At 46.1% G+C, this 22,584-nt stretch overlaps 1 protein-coding gene across 1 annotated transcript in view; it reads right to left on the bottom strand.

Moving 5' to 3' along the window:
- Positions 1-20,303, bottom strand: part of LOC141134085 (alpha-2,8-sialyltransferase 8E-like) — a 49,883-nt gene extending 29,580 nt beyond the window's left edge. Inside the window, exons 1-3 of the mRNA XM_073623671.1 lie at positions 20,216-20,303; positions 15,455-15,748; positions 13,401-13,947 (exon numbers count right to left, since the gene is read on the bottom strand). Coding sequence (XP_073479772.1) covers positions 13,401-13,947; positions 15,455-15,748; positions 20,216-20,303 — 929 coding nt within the window. The remainder of the gene's footprint in view (positions 1-13,400; positions 13,948-15,454; positions 15,749-20,215) is intronic.
- Between the last annotated feature and the right edge of the window lie 2,281 nt (positions 20,304-22,584).

Genomic DNA, 22,584 nt, shown 5'->3' with positions numbered 1-22,584 from the left:
AGTAAATTGTGGTTACTATGCTTCTGTCTGTGAATGCACAGGGAGCCTCAGAGCGTTTCCCTTTCATTCACTATCCAGTGCAGCTGAGGCTGCAGAGAAAGGTACTCGGGGGAAGCTCTGTCCTCAGTCCCTTTCCCTGTCCCAAATGTGAGACATTAGGGATCTGTTTAGACCACTGATGCTTCACCAAAGCCCCTCCAATAAGGCTGTTAAAAAAATGTAAAACCAAAAAAAAGGAGGGGGGGGGGGCCTGTCAGGTAGGCTGTATGGTACCCCATGATTTCTAACAGAAGCCCTGCTCTCCAGCATCCATGACACCAGTGAGATCTGCACTCCAACACAGACAGCTCACACTCCAGTATCCATGACGCCGGTGAGATCTGCACCCCAACACACACAGCTCACTCTCCAGTATCCATGGTACTAGTGAGATCTGCACCCCAACACACACAGCTCACTCTCCAGTATCCATGACGCCGGTGAGATCTGCACCCCAACACACACAGCTCACACTCCAATATCCATGACGCCGGTGAGATCTGCACCCCAACACACACAGCTCACTCTCCAGTATCCATGGTACTAGTGAGATCTGCACCCCAATACACACAGCTCACTGTCCAGTATCCATGACGCCGGTGAGATCTGCACCCCAACACACACAGCTCACTCTCCAGTATCCATGGTACTAGTGAGATCTGCACCCCAACACACACAGCTCACTCTCCAGTATCCATGACGCCGGTGAGATCTGCACCCCAACACACACAGCTCACACTCCAATATCCATGACGCCGGTGAGATCTGCACCCCAACACACACAGCTCACTCTCCAGTATCCATGGTACTAGTGAGATCTGCACCCCAACACACACAGCTCACTCTCCAGTATCCATGACGCCGGTAAGATCTGCACCCCAACACACACAGCTCACTCTCCATTATCCATGATGCTGGTGAGATCTGCACCCCAACACACACAGCTCACTCTCAGTATCCATGACACCGGTGAGATCTGCACCCCAACACACACAGCTCACTCTCCAGCATCCATGGTACTAGTGAGATCTGCACTCCAACACACACAGCTCACTCCCCAGCATCCATGGTACTAGTGAGATCTGCACCCCAACACACACAGCTCACACTCCAGTATCCATGACGCCAGTGAGATCTGCACCCCAACACACACAGCTCACTCTCCAGCATCCATGGTACTAGTGAGATCTGCACCCCAACACACACAGCTCACACTCCAGTATCCATGACGCCAGTGAGATCTGCACCCCAACACACACAGCTCACTCTCCAGTATCCATGACGCCGGTGAGATCTGCACCAAAACACACACAGCTCACTCTCAGTATCCATGACGCCGGTGAGATCTGCACCCCAACACACACAGCTCACTCTCCAGTATCCATGGTACTAGTGAGATCTGCACCCCAACACACACAGCTCACTCTCCAGTATCCATGACGCCGGTGAGATCTGCACCCCAACACACACAGCTCACTCTCCAGTATCCATGGTACTAGTGAGATCTGCACCCCAATACGCACAGCTCACTCTCCAGTATCCATGACGCCGGTGAGATCTGCACCCCAACACACACAGCTCACTCTCCATTATCCATGACGTCGGTGAGATCTGCACCCCAACACACACAGCTCACTCTCAGTATCCATGACACCGGTGAGATCTGCACCCCAACACACACAGCTCACTCTCAGTATCCATGACGCCGGTGAGATCTGCACCCCAACACACACAGCTCACTCTCCAGTATCCATGGTACTAGTGAGATCTGCACCCCAACACACACAGCTCACTCTCCAGTATCCATGGTACTAGTGAGATCTGCACCCCAATACACACAGCTTACTCTCCAGTATCCATGACATCGGTAAGATCTGCACCCCAACATACTAGCTGACTCTCCAGCATCCATGACACTAGTGAGATCTGCACCCCAACACACACAACTCACTCTCCAGTATCCACGACGCCGGTGAGATCTGCACCCCAACACACACAGCTCACTCTCCAGTATCCATGGTACTAGTGAGATCTGCACTCCAACACACGCAGCTCACTCCCCAGCATCCATGACACTAGTGAGATCTGCACCCCAACACACACAGCTCACTCTCCAGCATCCATGGTACTAGTGAGATCTGCACTCCAACACAGACAGCTCACTCCCCAGCATCCATGACACTAGTGAGATCTGCACCCCAACACACACACAGCTCACTCCCCAGAATCCATGACTCCGGTGAGATCTGCACCCCAACACACAGCTCACTCTCCAGCATCTATGACTCCGATGAGATCTGCACCCCAACACACACAGCTGACTCTCCAGCATCCATGCCACTAGTGAGATCTGCACCCCAACACACAGCTCACTCTCCAGCATCCATGACACTAGTAAGATCTGCACCCCAACACACAAAGTTGACTCCACAGTATCCAAGACATCAGTGAGATCTGCACCCCAACATTCACAGCTCACTCCCCGGTATCCATGACACCCGTGAGGTCTGTCCCCGAACACACACACAGCTCAGTCCTCAGTATCCATGACACCTGTGAGTTCTGTCCCCAAACCTCCCAACATTTTGAGATGGGAATGAGGGATACTTACTAACAAATGTATGTAGGCATAGGACACGCCCCCTGCCACACCCCCTTAAAGGAGAATTAACCAAAAGAAAAAGGTTAATTAAATCCACAAGGACTTTTTTTTTTACCACTACTATTCCTTTATATTATCTTTTAAAATGTACAAATGCAGCCATTTAGAAATTGGATGAAAAGTTTAGCACTGGGAAACACTTTTTGAAAGATAAAAAGTGCATTTTATATACAACTCTTTAGATCAGACCAAAATGAGGGACAAATGAGGAGGAAAGAGGGACAGAGGGACATTGCCACGACAATGTCCACGACACCCGTGAGGTCTGTCCCCCAACACACACAGCTCACTCCTCAGCATCTATGACACCAGTGAAATCTGCACCCCAACACACATGTGCAAGTTTGAGGCAACATCCGTCGGAAAAAATCCATGGATTTTGTTGCCGGAATGTCTGATCGTGTGTACGGGGCATAACAGGCAATGACACTGTGCAGTCTCCTGCATCTTAGCAACCAAAAATGCTGTGCGGCCGCCTGCATCCTAGCAATCATTGACACAGTGTGATGCAGGTGACTGCGCTATTGAAACCAATGATGCTGTGTGGCATGTTGGGTCATAGCAGTCAGGGAAGCTGTGCTGCTGCCTGCATGCTAATAAACCACTAATACTGTGCACTGTGTCATTGGTTGCTAGGACGCAGAATGTTCTTGGTTACTAGGTGGCTGTCAGCATCTTAACATGAAACCAGTGGGAAATTGTCATTTAGTGGCAGTAGTGATTCCAGCTCTCTGGAATGACATATTAAAATTCCAAAGTGACATTGTATGCATTCAAGCATTTTGCTATGAACAAAGCGCCAAAATCCTCCCACCACAAATTCCCTCATATATTTGTATCCAACAACATCAAGAAAAAGTAATATTGGCAATAAAAGATTCTGTTTCCTTCCAACCTCTAAATGTCAAGACTGATTCCCAAGGTCAGTACATTATTCTGGCAGCAACCATAGAAAACACAGACTTTACTATTGTCAATATTTATGCCCCGAACAAAAACCCTCATTAATTTATTAAGAAAATTGTAACAAAGTAAAGTAAAATGCAAAAGGTCAACTCTTAGTTTGCGGAGACTTCAATGCGCTGATGGATCCAGATATAGACACCTCCAATCAAGGACACACCAAAAGAATGGGACTAAATAAGATATTTTCTAATGAAGATTTGGATGATCCCTGGAGGTGTCTGCACTCCACCGAAAGGGACAATACATTTATTCCCATGTCCACAAATCCTACTCATGGATAGATTATTTTATCATGGAAAAAGTATTACTTCAGAACATATCTAAAGCTCAAATCCACAACATTTCTTGGTCTGATCATGCTCCAACAACAATAGAAATTAATAAAGGATTTCCCTGCACCAACAACCAAGCATGGAGGAATAATACCTACATACTTTTCCAAGAGAAACATTTGTCCGGGATAAAAGAAAACCTTATAGAAATTTTTGTATTTAATGATACTGGTTTGATAACACGTACCACACTATGGCGTGCTCATAAAGCATTTGTTAGGGGTCTTTTAATACAGATAGCAGCTAGGGGAAAAAAAGAAAATCCTTTGAATTAAATAAACCACTAAAAGACATTACTGAAACTGAAGAACAACACAAAAAATATTTTTATGATATGAAATTACCACAACAACTCAACAATCTAAGAACGGAACTGAGATATGGGGTGATAGATAACCATGACAAATACATGAAGCAAATGAAACTGAATTACTATTCTCAAGGTAATAAAGCAGGTAAACTTTTAGCTAGCCAACTACGCCAACGTCAAAATAAAAACAAAAATTAAGTTAGTTCACTACAAATCAAATGAAGCACTTTACAACCCCAAAGAAATAGCTGATTTCTTCTCAAAATATTATGAATCTCTATATAACCTTTAATTAGATCAATCCACCCCACAACCTTCATCCCAAAATATAGCTGACCATCTAAAAAATATCAACCTGCCAAAAATAGACCTGGAAGATCTACAACAAATCAACAACCCAATCTCATTACAAGAAACTCTCAAAGTTATAAAATCCCTCTCTAAAAACAAAACCCCAGGCATAGATGGACTCTCAGGAGAATATTTCCAAGCATTTAGTGAAATACTATCGCCTCATCTGACCAAAATGTTCAATCAAACAGCATTATCTAGCCAATTCCCAAAAGAGATTTTAGAAGCATTAATAATTACCATCCCAAAACCTGATAAAGAACCAACATCACCCATAAATTACAGACCTATATCATTACTAAATGTAGACATAAAAATGTATGCTAAGATTATAGCCAATCGTTTAATAAATATAACATCATATCTCATTGGGCCAGATCAAGTAGAATTTGTTAAAGCAGACAAGCCCCTGATGGCACTAGAAGAATGGTGAATCTAATCAAGCATATTGAAAATAACAAAGCACCCGCTCTTTTGTTAGCTTTAGATGCTGAATAGGCATTCGATAGAATGCTTTGTCAATATATCTCCAAAACATTAGAAAAATTTGGCATGAAAGGATTCATACACTCAGCTATTATGTCATTATATTCCCAACCCTCAGCAAAAGTGCTTTCCTCGGGATTAATCTCCAAAAGCTTCAATTTATCCAATGGCACTAGACAAGGATGCCCACTTTCCCCAATAATATTTTCCATAGCCATAGAGCCATTAGCTGAATATATATGCACTAATCCGGACATCAATGGCATAAAAATAGGACAATATGATCACAAACTGGGCCTTTTTGCAGATGACATCATCTTAATAACCTTGACAAACCACAACGTATCTCTTTATAATGTTCAGAAATTATTAGACCAATATAGTAACGTGTCCTATTATAAAATTAATCAAAATAAATGTTATATCCTACCCATGAACCTCCACAAAGACCAAACGGAAAAACCTTGTGAGAAATACAGATATAATTGGGACGAGACAACTATAACATATCTAGGTATAAAACTTACATATCCTTCTTCAAAACTATATGATGTCAATTTTCCAAAACTCCTAGAATAAACTAATAATGACCTACACCAAATCCAAAAAGCTCAACTTTCATTGGTCGGGAAAATAGCAGCATTTAAGATGCAAATATTAACCAAAATACTATATTAATTTTGCACTCTTACAATTCCATTACCCTCCAAATTCTTTAAACAAATGAACACTAAATTAAAAAATTACATATGGAATGGAAAAAAAACAAGAGTAGCATTCTCAATACTGCCAACAAAGACCTAGGAGGAATGGGACTGCCAGACATTAGAAACTATCATTATGCTTCTTTATTAGACCAAATGAAATATTGGTTTACCTCTCCTAATGATAAACTATGGTTAAATATCAAAAAAGAAATTACTATAGGTCATGACCTATTTGCCCCTTCTATGGCGAAGCATGTAATAACCAAAAAAATATTTGTTTCAAACCTCCTATTAAATCAACTTTAATAGCTTGGAAACATATCTAAAACGAGAAATGAAAACTAAAATAGCATTGCCCACAAGAATAATAGGCTATTGTAAAATACGTCAATCAACAAAAGAATGGACCAAACAAGGCTTCCAAACTTATAATTGCCTACCAGCACACTTCAAGAACATAGTGGAAGGAAAATTCAGCAAATGCGCATATCTAAAAAATATAATCTTTTCTGACAAAATTGATATCCCAACAGAAATATGGCAAAATTTCACACACCACAAATTTCAAAAAGTAAGAGGTATTAGGCTTTTCTACAACCTTCTCTCCCCTACTTCCCTAGAAGAAAAAAATCCCAACATGTTAAAATGGGAAAAGGACCTTTTTACAAACCTTTACATGGGAACAATGGCATAAAGCCCTATTGATCACTAGTACAGCATCCTCATGTATGGAACATTGGGATAATTCACAAAAAAATCTTAACAGGTGGTACCTGACACCTTATAGATTTTCCAAAATATTCCCTTCCACCTCTTCCATCTGCTGGAGGTGTGAGGAATTAGTGGGAAACCTATACCATATTCTTTGGTCATGCAAGTCTTTCAAGTTTTTGGAACTCGGTTTCCTCCTTTATTGCAGAACTTACAGGTAGTTTGACAGAACTGACATCAGCAACAGCATTATTAGAATTAAATCTAGATATATACCCACATTGCTATAGAACAATAGTATCACTTGTACAAGAGGGGTAATGGTTTAACTGAACTTTTGGTAACAGTGAAAGCTCAGTAGAATGAGTCCCTCAGTAAAACAGTTAAGACAGTTGGCAACAACAAGATACTATATATGTACAATGGAATACCACTTGAACATACCCTGAAAGGATAAGCAAAGTTAAGCATAGATCCTGACAATACTTCTAGAAAGAGAAACTCAGGCTGGTCTGTTCAACCTTTATCCTAACGTGAGTTGGAGCTAAACAAGGATGGTATAAAGGGCCCTTTAAGCAATAATGACAGAATGTCCCCGTTGCAGATCTGATGGTCTTCACAGGCAGTCGGAGCTCGTTAACTGTATCCAAAAAGGTGTAGTAACAGAGTGGTAGTATATCTTGCGCTTACTGCAGCTAAAGATGCCTATTTATAGTGTTCGGATAGAAGTGCAGTGAAGTGTTCCCAAAGTAAAGCTGTCTGTACACAGTGTCCCAGTAAACAACCAAGGAAAGACTTGCAAAGGTGGGCAATTGCCCTCTCACCAACGACCAGGCTGATCAAGCGCCTTTCAGATAACGACTCCCAAATAGACGTCCTGGCTGCGGACCCGCTTGTGATGATCACCTGAATGCGGAACACGAAGCGTGGGTTCGTGTTCCGCATAAATGGTCAAGTTGGTGCTGGTCAGATTTCCGATGAACAGCAGGCAGTGCTGGACCCCTTCTCAGGCAGCCAGGAATGTTGTACCTAGCATGGTAGGCCATGATCTTGCTCCCCCTGCACGGAGAGATCCATCACCTATGAGACCCGGGAAGAAGAGAGCCTGGGGCTGGCCTCTGGTTTCTTTTATAGCCCTTCCCAGCAATCTCCCTGATGGTAGTAAAGATCCCTGGGATATGTAGTTCGGGTGTATAGCCATGCAGGGGACTAGCCATCTGGTGGAACTACCAATCCCACAATTCCTTTGGTTGGGCTCCCAGATATGATGTTAGTCCAGTAACGCTGAGCACTAGAGGGTTAATATGATATATAGATAGGGCAGCGAATAGCTGTTCATTACAATTGTAGTCCATATTGTTAAATATGGTTTTCTACGGGTCATGTTCACATCTGTGCATTTTATGGAAAGGGTCAGGGACCAGCAGGTTGTGTTTTTTGTATGAAAAAGGAAAAGTGGGAGGAGAGTCTCATAGGAGAACCCTCAATGATTGGACAAATTAGTCCGGTACCTCATCCTTGAAAATAGATTGCACAAAAAACCCTAACTACCAAACTAGAAGGACTATAACGATACCAATGAAGTAAAAAGGTATCAAAATATTTATTAATACAAGATTAAAATATTGTAGACATATTGTAGACAAGAAAAATGTACAATTACCACAAACATAATATCAAAAAAAGCAATAAAAAGCTCTTCTTAGTGCTGATTCTCACCAACCCCACTGAAGTAGGGGATGAGAGACTTGCTGTAGCCTTGACGCAGATTGCGTTTCACGGGACATAGCTTGCTTCTTCAGGAAAATGTATCGCAGTCAAACACTAGAATAAGAAATATTGTAAACATCAATTCCATCTCATTCTATCAATCGGTATAATGGCTCAATGATTTGTTGCCACATACCTCAAAGTTTATACAAAAGCATATCAATGGAGTCAAAATATATGGTCTTCATACAGTCAGCCCCTGCCAACTTCTGGTCACATGGGATAGTCCACACACAGCTCTTTGAAGGAGACCAAGCTCCTATTTATCATTTCATGTTAATATCTGAAATTATATCTCATATGGATATCCTGATAACAAATGTAACAAGACCCATCTACATAACACTGTGTATAGAATAATAGGGCGGAAGGATATTTTGGTATGGGGCCCCTTTTGATTACAAACTACATCCCTAATCCCCAGGTTAGAAATATATGTCTATTAAAGTCACTTATCCTGCCTATGGTTATTGGCAGTAATAAGGAAAACACCCACCCTCCGTAACATGCACATAGCAAGAGTATCCCAAAGTGGGATATATGTGTGAGTATGACTAAAGTAAAACACTTACCCAAAATTCCTGATGTTCAATACATTGCCACGTGTGAGATGGAATATGCTATGAGGAATGTGGTGCAGGATGGCCAGACAAGGGTCCACCAGTGACAGTCCCTTATGCCAAAATTGCTTCTCAACTCCCTCACATAATCAAGAGACCTATATAGGGCAGGGGGCGGAGCCTATCCGATGGCGTGCACAGCTGCCAATTAGTGTTTCCAGGTGAAGAGAGACAAAGTTGGCACCATCTCACCATAGCAGGCGCACCGCGCATGCACAGGCATTGCGTCATAGACAATGGGCTGCATCACGTCCTCTATGTCATACCCTATGCGGCAAATCAGCACATCACAGGGGCAACACACCTCCTACCCTACTACGCCAATCATCTGCCGGCGGAAAGGGAAAAGCATCTCGAACCCTCCCTGCTTAAGAAGACGGACAGCTCCGTCAACCAATCAGATGGGAGGTCCAAGGAACACAGACTATGGGGCAGGAAAAGAGAAAAACCCGGCAACAAAACATGCAAACATGTCTCTATACTGGTTCAGCACATTAACAGGAGAACCCTATGATTGCCAACCTAAAATATTTCCACATTTATGTATCACACAGACATGTCATAAATTCGGAAAATAAGTAAAAAGGTTTATAGTTTATACAATGGCATGCTCATAGATAAAATATAAGAGCCTAATTGTGTGACTTACAGACCTACCCATATCCATCAGAAGGCAGCAGCTGACCGTTTACATATTAAAGACTATATACATATAATAACGACATATTAATTCAGCCATAGACATGAACAAGAAGGGACTAAACAAAATACATAACTACAAAATTACACAACATATAATCCATACTTCCCCCCTCCTTTCCTCTAGACTCAAAAATGTGTATTGAAAAACGCATAGTGCACCTGGAATATGCATCGACTGCAACCTGCACAGGTGTGAACCAGGCCTCACCGTGGTTTAACCACTAGCGGATCAGCCGCCGCATTTATACTTGGTTCCACTGGGCAAATTGCCGTAGCTGTACACCGCTTCTTTAAGACGTGACAGTAGGCGAGCGCGTGTCCCCGTAGCCAATGTGCGTGCCCAGCGGGCACGATGACCACCGGGCACCCGCGATCGCTCGTGACAGAGAGAATTGATAGGGCCTATCAATTTCTCTACTGGGCCCCCTGCGCTATTTTCTTCTGGTCCCCCTGTACTGTTCTCTCCTAGCCCCCCTGTAATGTTCCCTCCTGGCCCCCTGTACTATACAGTCACCTCCTGCCCCCCCCCCAGTACTATACAGTTCCCTTCTGGCCCCCCTGTACTGTTCCCTCCTGGACACCCTGTACTGTTCTCTCCTGCCCCCCGTACTGTTCTCTCCTGGCTCCCCTGTACTGTTCCCTCATGGCCCCCCTGTACGATACAGTCACCTCCTGCCCCCCTCCACGTACTAAACAGTTCCCTCCTGGCCCCCCAGTACTATACAATTCCCTCCTGGCCTCTCTGTATTGTTCTCTCCTGCACCCCATACTGTTCTCTCCTACCACCTGTACTGTTCTCTCCTGCCCCCCCCTGTACTGTACTCCCCTGGCCCCCCTGTACTATACAGTTCCCTTTAGCCCTCCCTGTACTATTCCCTGCTGGCCTCCCTGTACTGTTCTCTTCTGCCACCCCCCGTACTTTTCTCTCTTGTCCCCCTTTACTGTTTTTTTCCTGCCTCCCTGTACGATACAGTTCCCTCCTGACCCCCCCTGTACTGTTTCCTCCTGGCCTCCCTGTAATGTTCTCTCCTGCCCCTCATACTTTTCTCTCCTGCCCCCCTGAACTATTCTCTCCTGACCCCCCTGTACTGTACTCCCCTGGCCCCCCTGTACTATACAGTTCCCTCCTGCTCCCTCTGTACTGTTCCCTTCTGGCCTCCCTGTAGTATCCCCTCCTGGCCCCCCCTATACTGTTCTCTCCTGCCCCACTGTACTGTTCTCTCCTGGCCCCCCATACTGTTCCCTCCTGCCCCCCTGTACTGTTCCCTTCTGGCCCCCCTGTACTGTTCCCTCCTGGCCTCCCTGTACATCCATAATGGTACTAGTCTAAGGCAGTGATGGCGAACCTTGGCACCTCAGATGTTTTGGAAGTACATTTCCCATGATGCTCATGCACTTTGCAGTGTGGTTGAGCATCATAGGAAATGTAATACCTAAACATCTGGGGTGCCAAGGTTCGCTATCATTGGTCTACGGGCTCTTGGAGGTCTACCTAAGGTAAGCTTTTATAGATAAATAAAAAGCACAAATATGTTGAATGCACACATATAGTCTTCTGGGATATTTTTGTTGAAATGAATGGTCTGTTGATAGGGTCTTTTTAATGATTTGTTAATTTAGCCAGTACTGATTACTCTCATTCACCTGGACTTGTTCTTCCATGATGAAGATTTGTCACAGCTTATCCAAGTAGTTTCCTCAGCTCTGATGAGGACCAAGAACATACCCCAGGATTCGTATTTCCAGGGTCAATCAGTCACCTTTATTAGACCATTGTTTCATGAAATGAGTCTGGGCATAATTTCAGGGCCCAGGTCTGAGCCTATGAACTTTGTTATGTCTGGCGATGTTTATTCTTGTTGAGCCATCTGGAATGCTGGACAGCTCCCTACACAATTCCTTGAATGATCATGCCTTGAACCTTGTTTCTCTTGAACCTTGCACCCTTTACTCCACCCATGAATTTCCTATTAAAACCATGCCTTTGCACTTCCTGTTTGCCAGACTATTGTGCTCCCTCCAGCTCATATCTCACTGTTGTCACTTCCACTGCCATCTGTATCTTCATTAGCGATCCTTGGGTTGTTCCTCGACGATGCTTCTGCTTAATCCCGATGTGCAACCACTCATTACCAAACTTTGGCTTGTTTACTGACTATGCCTCTGCTTATCTCTACCTGCTATATCTGCTATTGGTTGCTCACCTCCTGGTAGGGTGATCCTGAGGATCGTGACGTGGTAACTACACGATGCAAAACCCATCTCCACCATCAGGAGCTCTGGTGAACACCAGTTAGTACTTAGGCTTCGCACCACAGGTGAGTCTGTGTTATCAGCCAGAGTGACCTGCTTCTGTACTTATCTAGCTGGTCGGTGGGTGCCTCACTACTGTTATAGCTACTGGCCTCTGAGCCTGACTCCAGATCCTGACACTAAGGTCTCATGCACACTGGATGTTGTAAAAACCCCAGTAGCTTTACCTGTAGAATGCTGCGTTATAACTGCTAGTTTTTTTTAGCATTTTCAGAGTTTTTGCAATAGCGTTTTCAATCGTTTTTTAGTGTTTGCTTTTTTTTTAGCATTTTTTATTAAAACTATATTCCCACAAAAGCTCATGGCTCAAAAACACTCATAAATGCAGAATAGACACTTTTTTCAGCGTCTTTCAGCTTTTATCATGATTTTTCAGAGTTAGAACATTTTTACAGCTGAAAAACTCTTCTTCAAACCCACTAGTTCTGGGTTTTTTTCCAGCCATAAAACGCCCCTGCTAAAAAACACTGATAAAAGCCTATGTGTGCATGGACACATAGGATAACATGGGGATTTTACTGGCTGTAAAAAAAAATGCCTGAAGCCAAGTACAGCAACTGTAAATACATACAATGTGCATGAGGCCATAAGCTGAGTGATTTGTGCAAAAACTGGTTTTGTAGCAAAATTACTAATTTCACCTTTATGGTTTTGCTGAAAATAGCCTCTGATTTAGCTGCTTAGATGAAATTTACTTGAAAAAATATATGCATTAAAGAAAATTTATATATGTTACTTTTCATATTCTGTTACACGCTTCAGAGCAGATCCCCACATCTTAGAAACTCCCACCCTTTCCTCTTCCTTGCTGAGCAGGTGTTATCTCCAGCTGTTAGGCAAGCTGTCAAGCCATGTGATGATGTCAATATAGTGAGGGGGTGATCACAGCTGTATGTTCTTCTAAATGTTTCAAAATGTTTTTCAGCATGCCCAAAAAGGTGAAGGACCATGCACCACGTATGGGGGAACCAGGCTCAGAACCTTCTGTAAATCTGCTAGGTGAAGGGTAATTGACTGAGACTGTGATGGCATGACTGCTGAGGTGCAATGGGCCTAGGTCCCAATTAATGTAACACCATGGGATCAAATCCCCCACCACCCTTGCCCTTTTACCCCATTAAATAAAAACACTTACAACCATTAGGTTGGAAAGGGCAAGGCCACAGCTTTATTAAATACCAACACATAGCATGTGAACACATTTAACCAGTGCCAGTCACAGTCGTACTGTGAGCACCCAAATCCAAAAGGGGGATGTGGGGCCTGTCCTTATCATAAGTGCTGGACAGACAGCATACTTACAATTTTTCCTCAAGGGCATAGCCCATTAAAGCAACATTAAATGCTGGCAAGGTCAAGAAACCGCCATCCGCCCGTCAGTTAATAGCTGAAAAGCGCCCCACCGCAGCCAGCGCCTGTACCACACCTCACTGCAGGCCAAGGTTGAAGATGTCCAACCCAATGTCATTAAGTTGAAGACCATGCGGTCTCAACAGATCATCATTAGTACCCTCCAGATGCTTGTGACACATGACAAACCCACCGATTTGCCGAACAAACTTGGCAACCTGGTGCTTTAACTTTGCGACGGAAGCGTTCCAGCCGGGGTCAGGTATTTCCCTGGCCCACAGCAGGTGAGGCACGATTTCCAACCAGATGAGCACCAAATTGGTATAAACTGCATAGCATTGAGCAATGTCCCGCTTGATAGCAGAGATTAAGTACACCGAACGTGTATAACCCACATCTTTCCTTCCAGCGTGAAGAATCAAGATGATGGGGCCAGACACGTGGGACTGGAGGAGCAAACACTCTGGAAGGACCTGCTGCCAGCGTAAGCCACAAAGCCCAAGCCAGAGGATCCTGGCTAGATTATAGGTAAAACCCGAATTCTTCCCGTAGCTCCGAACTTCCGCCCGACGAGCGGCCCAGTAAATTAAGAAATCTTCAATGATCCAGACCATAGCCGGGTAACGATCTGAAATTTAAAACAACAGGTGTGGGCGGATGTACAAGAAAAAATGGGACGATTCCCACCTACTCAAACGCTGGAGTTCCATATCAGAGAAACACATGCCAGGAAGCCGCGGTGGCAGCGCCGATTCAAAAGGAGTGGGTCGCAAAGTCACGCGAAGGGAGGCCCAGTTTTTTGAGGCAGCAACGAAAAACCTGCAAAAATTGGAACCTGCTAAGAGAGGAGGAATCGGCGTGGACAAAGAAAATAGGGGACGGGGCCGTGCGGACAGGAAGGGGGAGGCCAAAGGAACAGGGCAGAATGGGCCCCCGCAAGGGCACAAAACAACCCTTCTGCCCTTTCCAAAGCTGTCGGTTTTTGATGTGCACAAAAAAACCGACATGCAGTGCTCAGAAAAGGTAACGTCCTCCGCCAGGATGCCGCCCGCCGAGGACGTGGATTTAGAAACCAGTTCGCTGATGCGAAAGGCCCCAGAAAAATGCCCATGAGAAAGCCGCTTGGAAGAGAAAGGTCTCGAACGGGGAAAAGCAAACGGACAGCAACAGGAAAAGGATACCGGAGAGAATAGTGAGGTATCTCTTCCGGGCGCCGGGAATCGGGGGAATGGGTCGCATGTCTCCAACCCCGAAGGACCTGACGGACAGGGAATGCTTTTGTGATGTCTTCCCACCCAAGGAGCTGAAACCAGAAGGCCAAAGCAGACATAGCCGACGAAACTGTGGAACCAGAAGAGCCTTTTTGTAGCAAATAAACAAGGTAAGAAAATAAAGCCACCCGTCTCTCCTGTGAAGACGAGATGGAAAACTCACCGCCTGACACCTGGACCCATCCGTCCCACACGTGACAGTACGATGCCCACGCTCGCGGTGACAGTGATACCCGGAGGAGGTCTAGCAAACATCGGAAACAAGGTTCCACAAGTAGGCCAGACAGGGGAGGCCCACCAGGGAAGCCGACGGGGCCAGGGCGCGCAAATGATCGAGCTGTAAACGAGAGAGAGCATCTGGAATATCATAAGCAGTTCCAGGGACATGCCTAGCTCTAAAACATACATTAAACTGCAAGCACTTTAAAACCAAAGAATGCAACAACGACATGACCGGAGGGGATCTGGCGAACAGTTGATTGACCACCTGCACGCTCATGTTATCGGACCAGAAAACCACTTGGCGATTGCGCAACCGCTCGCCCCACAGCTCAATGGCGACAATAATCGGAAAGAGCTCCAGAATTGTGAGGTTGCACAAAAGATCCATGCGAGCCCATGAGGCCGGCCAACATTCAGCAGACCACTCCCCCTGGAAAAAGGCACCGAAACCACAGGAGCCTGCTGCATCAGTGTATAGCTCCAGCTGTGAGTTTGGTACCTCCTCCAGCAACCAACATGACTGGTCATTGTAGGACTGGAGAAAGGATAGCAACATCCCCAAGTCATCCCGCATGGGCTTGGTGATACAGATATAATGGTGGGGAGCAGCCAGCCCCTTTGTGGCCCACGCCAGGCATGTACAAAAAGCCCTCCCCATGCGGATGACTCGACAGGCAAAGACCAAGTGACCCAGCAAAGATTGAAGCTGTTTCAACTGCAGTTTTTTAGCCCCTTTTGCCAAGCAGACCAGGGAGAGCTGCCTGGCCAGCTTGTCACTGGGCAGCCAGAAAACCATTGCAACTGTGTCGATTTCAATACCCAAGAAGGCCAGAACCATCACAGGGCCCTCAGTCTTGTCAGCTGACAGCAGGATGGCAAACCGCTCGCAGATGTCCTGAAAAACAGACAGGAGCTGCTGGCACTCACTGCTGTCAGCTGGGCAGACAAAGAGGAAGTCATCCAAATAGCGTAACACGCAATGCAAACCAGCCGCCTGGACAACTACCCATTCAAGGAAACTACTGAAGAGTTAAAAAAAATAACAGGAAATGGCACAGCCCATGAGAAGGCACATGTCAAAAAAGTAGCTTCCCTGAAAGTAGCATCCCAAAAGATGGAATCATTCTGGGTGAACCGGGAGGAGGCGGAAGGCGGACTCAATGTCCTGCTCAGGTGGAGTGCCTTGTCAAACGAGGCATAGTGGACCCTGGATTCCTCCTTGTTGATGCCATCATTGAGCGAGGAGCCAGAAGGATAGGAAAGGTGATGGATAAGGTGGAATTTTCCCTCAGCCCTTTTGGGGACCACACTGAGGGGGGAAACCCTCAGGTTGTGGAAAGGGGGAAGATCAAACGGGCCTGCCATGCACCCCAAATCCAATTCCTTCTGGAGTTTCTCGGCCACCACATACTCGAATTGAACAGCCGTTTTCAAATTAGGTGCCATGGTTGGCACATCCAAAGGAGTAAAGGGGATTCAAAAACCACGGTTCAAACTGTCCCTCAAGATCAAGGCCTCTCTATGAAGGGGGTACCAGTCTAGCCAGGGAAGCATCTCTGACACGATCACTGGGGTCCTCCAGTTTAGGAACGTCAGGCTTGGCCCCCGGCCGGGAAGGCGGTTGTTTTCCCTTTCGGAAGCACCGGCTGGCTGGGTGAGCGCCCCCGCAAAGTGAGCACTCGTGGTTAAAGCGGCACGCGGTGTACCACTTGCAGTGGCTCTCATTAAACAGCCAGCATAGACTTTTTTTGGAGGCAGCCGACGCTCCAAAAAGACAAAGGCCTACCACAAAAACCACAGGCTACCGTCCTTACAATCAAAACGGAACTCCTTCCTTGACGCCATCTTTTGACAAAGCTGGGTGTCGTAGTGGAACCAGCACTGGCCCCCGTACACTTTGTAGGCACCCCAAATGAGATCAGGATAGCAAAAGAGTGATGCAGCTAACTGCAGATAAAGCTTCCAAAGCACTCTGGCCTATGCACAGAACCCCTGCAGCCCGTTCCTGAACGTCTGAGGGAGCTGCTTAGATTTTTCACCCTGCGTAGCCACGTCGACCCGTTGATCATCTCACGGCCAGGGGGGACTAAAGCAAGGAAATCGAAAAATTTGCAACGCCAGATTCTATCCTTGACATCTTTCGACAGGTGCATGTCGGTAGGCGAAACTGCCCACAAAGCACCACCCGCGGAAGAGGCCGAACTGCATACCGGACCCGACACACCCGCGAGACAGGACCGATTTTACGAATGCATTCGCCCAGCGGGCCCGACACGGCAGCGTCACTAGACCTACCCCAAATCAAATTGCAATCATACTCACTGAGTCGCGGATGTGAAGCCAAAGAAGGGCAACCAACAGCAGGTCCAGGAGGAACGCCCAGTGCAGGATCATCCATGGGAGGAGCCAGCAGGGGGCCGCAACATCCATCACCTTGAGGAATGTTGACGGCTGGTGAGGCCAAAGGCTGCTGGCGGAAGGAAAGGTCCAGTGGTGGCGCACTGGCTACCGACCCTGAGGGGTCCGGGCGGCCTAGGACGGCAGCCAAGCAGCATCTGGAGCAACAGGGAATCTCGGATGGAGGACTCGCAGTGGGTGCAGCCCACATCCCGGGCGTGGCATGCACATCTCCCACCCTGTCTGGCACAGGGAGATGGTGCCGAGTAGGGGGCAAGGGCAAGGTCGCAGCGGCAGGCCTCCAATGGGAATCTCCCGCCCTGCCAGGCGCAGGAAGATGGTGGGACAAGGCAGTGGCAGCGGACATCTGGTAGGGAGCTCTAGCCCAGCCGGGCGCAGGGAGCTGCTGGTGGTCAGAGGTCCATGAAGAGGGGATGGGATTACCGGCCATCACCCGCCCAGCCAGGCGCAGGGAGATGTGGGAAGGCAGGGGTCTGAGGCAGGGGGTGAGGGGCACGATCAGCACTGCCATCCCCTATCCAGCCAGGTGCAGGGGGATGTGGGAAGGCAGGGGTCAGCAGCAGGGGGTGAGCGGCATGCGCAGCCCTGCCATCCCCCAGCCAGCTGGGTGCAGGGGGGTGCGGGAAGGCAGGGGTCAACGGCAGGGGGTGAGCAGCATGTACATCTATAACTTCCCCCACCCAGGCGGGTGCAGGGGGATGTGGTTGTACTGTGGACATGTCAGGAGCAGTGTGGACTGTGTCCCTATTTGAATCTCCCACCCAGCTGGGCACAGGGAGAGACGCTGGCGGGGACACGCCAGCTGATTCAAACAGCGTGGAGGAAGGAGGACGACGGGCGGCCCGTGCAGCAGCTCCGGGCTGCCATGCCCGGCATCTACCACGGGATGACCTCTGTGCGGTCCAACGCTCCTCCAGGCGCCGGTGGAGAGGGGGGGAACCAGGGACAGCGATAGCCGGCACCGGCGAGCGGCGAGTAGAGGCGGGAAGCACCACGGCTCCCGCCCGTGCCACCGGGTGGGCTCTCGCAGGGGGGGTATCCGGATGGGCCTGGGCGGACCGCCGGAGGACTCTGGGGCTTCGGGAGTGGGCCAGGCGAGAGGAGTCCCGACCCGCAGTGTGAACAGATGGGGGGGACCCACCGGGGAGAACTCCGGCGACGGACAGCAGCAGGGGGAGGCGGAGGGCAGGGAGAGCCGGGACCCGTAGTACCATGAGCTCCAGAGGAATGTGGGGGGATGGCAAGAGAGTAGGAAAGCCTGGAAGGGCTGGGGCTCAGATGGGAAGGCGGACGGGTGCGTCTCCTGGCCCTAGAAGCCAGAGGCCCGCAGGTGGCAGTGTAGCAGGAGGGGGGGGGAAATCTCAGGAGTGAGGAGGGAGAACAGCCGGTCAACCTGACCTTGGAGAGCCAGCTCGTGGACCCTGGACAACAGGAGGTCAAGTGTCCATGGCAGCGGGTGCAGGGTCCACAGCAGCTCTTCCATATCACCCATCCCATCCCCCGTGTTTCTCTTTTTTTTTTTTTCCAATTATTTTTATAAAATTTTTATACATATAAAAACATTCCATTTCAATTCAATTCAATCCCATAAAAAAATATATACAAGCGTATACAAAACATTCATAATAAACAGAACATAGAACATAATCAACATAACTAAGGACCTCATAATATAATCCATCACATTAGAGGTATTCCATCGTGTTAGAGGTATTCTATTATCCCACGCCGCCCAGCACCCCCCCCCCGCGATAGGACAAAACAGAAAAAAGGGAAAATAAAAAAATAAAAAAACTTCCATTGAGAACTACTGCAATAAAAGGTACCTAGTTACTATATAGCAACAGTGCCCTACCTTACTCCCCTAATTATAACATGGAATTCTCTTAATGAGATTCCTTCTTATAAAAATAAAACATAACTTATCCTATCCCTTTTTGTTAATTCATGAGAGGTAAAAATCTCAACTTTTACCACCTATTGAAAATTTCTCTTAAGAAGTGCCATTTCCGTGAAAAAAAAAAAGGAAAGAACCCCCCGTGAATTTTCCAAACCCCTTTTATTAATTTATAAACAGGAGAAATTCTCGATTTTTGCTTCCATCGAGAATTTCTGCAATAAAGTGTACCGAATTACTGTGTACCACCAAAAAGGGTGGGGGGGTTGGGCAAAGGCGGGGAACGGCGGAACACCTAATTACTTCCCATATAGTTCACATAAACCTGGGTTTGTCTAAATTCCAACCAGCTCCTCCAAGTACTAACAAATTTTATTTCAGAATTATTTTGCATATGTATTAATTCTTCCATTAACCTAATTTTATCTACCTCCCTAAACCAATCCTTTATTGTCGGGATTACCTTTGATTTCCATTGTTTCGGGATTAATGCCTTTGCTACATTCAGCAGAAATTGAATAATTGCTGCTCTATATTTCTTCCTTGGCATCCCTGTTACATGGAACAGACATTGCCAAGGATCAAATCCAATTTATTTTCCCACTGATTTTCTTTATCCAATCCAATACTTCCCTCCAATAGGGTTGAATTAAGGGACACTGCCACCATATATGTGCGTGCGTTCCATCCTCCCCACATTCCCTCCAACATAAAGGGGACAGGTCTGGACTAATTTTATACAATTTTATTGGGATATAATATCACTTAATTAGTCATTAGTATTTCATTTCTTTCTCATCCTTGTGTCCATTGAAGATGAGTGAACATAGTCAAAGACTTTACTTCTCATTGTTTCAGGCAATAACTGATTGAGTTCCAGTTCCCACCCCTCCAAGGGACACAGGGATTCCTCATCTTAGGGCATCATTAACATCCTATATACATTGGAAATCCCCCCATCTATCTATTCCCCCTTGATCGACTAATCTTTCCCATGAATTTAGCTCACCAACTGAGCGAAGGGGTTTCGGAACAGATTCTACAAAATGTTGAAGTTGTCTATACCTCCATGTATCCCATGATGTTACCCCATATTTTCCTCGCAGTTCCAATAGTGAACAGAGGGCATTTCCATTCAGGACGTCCTTTAACCTCAAGTACTCCGAGGAAGTCCATTTTATCCTTACCTGGAGGGAAATAATTATTACCTGTCAACGGCATCAGGGGACTATTATACTGCCAAAATGTATTTTTAAAAAGTTTATCCCACACGCTCAGTGTTTCTATAGTAATGTGGGCCATCTCTCTAGAGGAACCTCTGTACTGCCTTGGAATCCAAATAATCTCGCTCAGGGCTGATTTACTCAGCTCTGCCTCTAATGACACCCATTTTTTGTACGGAGAACTATGCACCCAGTCCATGACTCTCCGCAGTACTGCCGCTGCGTGATATTTTTCCAAATCTGAAAGGAATAATCCTCCCTTTTCCTTTGGTCTATTCAAAATTTTATATGCAATACGATTGCTCCTATTATTCCATATAAACTTTTGTAATATCAGTCTGATCTCGCGTACACACGATCGGACTTCTCGTCAGAAAAAGACATGGCGGTTTTTCCGACGGGATTCTGCTCAAGTTTGCCTTGCATACACACGGTCACACCAAATTCTGACCGCCAAAAATGGGTTGACGTACAACACGCATGACGGGAGTACAAAAGGGAAGTTCAAAGCGAAGCGCGCCACCCTTTGGGCTCCTTCTACTAATCTCGTGTTTATCTCGTGTTAGAAAAAGTTTGGTGAGAGACGATTCGCGCTTTTCAGACTCAAGCTTTTCAGATCGTTTTACTGCTGTTCAGTTTGTGCTTGTGGGTTTGTATCCGCTTATCAGTGCGTGTAGACAGTTCGTATCTGTTTTTTCAGTGAGTCCTTGTCTGCTTGTTGCTGATTTTCAGCTCGCTCTTCAGAGGCCTTGCTGTTCTTCAGTGCGTTCTGTTAGTTCGTTCTGACCAGCCGACCGTATTGAAGCCATGTTGCAGGTACATGCTCGTCGTAGAGTTCATGCTGTGCGGGGGCTTGGTGTTGGGGTTTTAGCTTTGACACAAGCCCAGTCCATGAACAGGGTGGGGAGGAGTTCACGGACGAAGAATTGGTTGCTCCAGCGTAACCAATTCTCTCATATGCCTTTGCTCCGTGAGATCCGTGAGAATAATCCTGATGATTTCAGGAATTATCTCCGGATGACGGACCCCATTTTTCACCGTTTGCTGGCTTTGCTGTCCCGTTATATCAGCAGGCAGGACACATGCATGCGGCAAGCCACCACTCTGGAGCAGAGGCTTGTTGCCACGTTGCGGTACTTGGCGACTGGGAGAAGCCTGCAGGACCTCAAGTTCTCGACAGGCATCTCCCCCCCAGGCTCTGGGGATCATTATCCCAGAGACCTGTTCTGCTATCATTCAGGTCCTGCAGAAGGACTATATTAAGGTAAGTTTTCTCCTTTAACATCACATTATATGTATTTAATGTTTGCTAATATATTGTATTTCTTTCCTCATTCCCTAATTACCATGATTGTAATATGCTGTGAATGTCCCCTTTGTCCTCATGCATGCTGTAATCTTTTAATGCTCCTTTTTTGTCCTTCATGCATATTTGCCTTCACTAACCTCCCCAGCATGCCATCCTGGTCCCATATACACCTATAGCCTAGTCACTTAACAATGTATTTTGTCAGCTCCATTGTAGTGCTTTACCCTAAACACCCCCTAAAATGTGTGCAAATGTTTTTTCTGTCCTAAAATTCAGGCAGAGTGCCATAGGCTTCTTTTGGGAGTCCTAAAATCATTTGAACCCCCCCCCCCCCAACCGCTAAATCAACCATACCAATCCTCTATCTGCTGATTTTGCCAAACCCATACACACTATACCTACCTCTTTTGGGGTCATATTTATGGATGAATTCCCCAAAGCATGTAGTGAAAGGGCCTGCCTGAATACTTTCAAATGGTACTGTTTAAAGTTTTGTTCTCCTATTATTATCTTGATAGGTAATTGCAGAATGTAAAAAAGTGCTTCCATTTGTATAGTGTGTATTTATATTTATGTATTATTACACTTCTTACCTGTCCAGTGGGCTGCCAATAGTGTAAGTAATGAGGGGCTGGCCAAAGTAACACACATTATTTATGCATTCAGCTCTCAATGAAGTGGAGAGGGTTACCTGTCCTAAACATCCCCCCCCCTAAAATTTTTACAATGGGCCATCAGAGGGGTGGAGGAATCTGATAAGACCTTAGGCCTTAGATTTTTTTCCTTTAAATAATCCTTAAAATAAATGTTATACTGATGTTGGCCAAGAATGTTTGTGTCTAATCTGCTTGCAATGTTTACGTGCAAAATGACAAATTTTTTTTCTTGTTTCACTCCACAGTTTCCTTCAACGCCACAGGAATGG

The sequence above is a fragment of the Aquarana catesbeiana genome, linkage group LG03 (assembly GCF_042186555.1).
Source record: "Aquarana catesbeiana isolate 2022-GZ linkage group LG03, ASM4218655v1, whole genome shotgun sequence".
NCBI lineage: Eukaryota > Metazoa > Chordata > Amphibia > Anura > Ranidae > Aquarana > Aquarana catesbeiana.
Note: the sequence above shows the minus strand (reverse complement) of the source record. Positions and strands in the feature narration are given on the sequence as shown.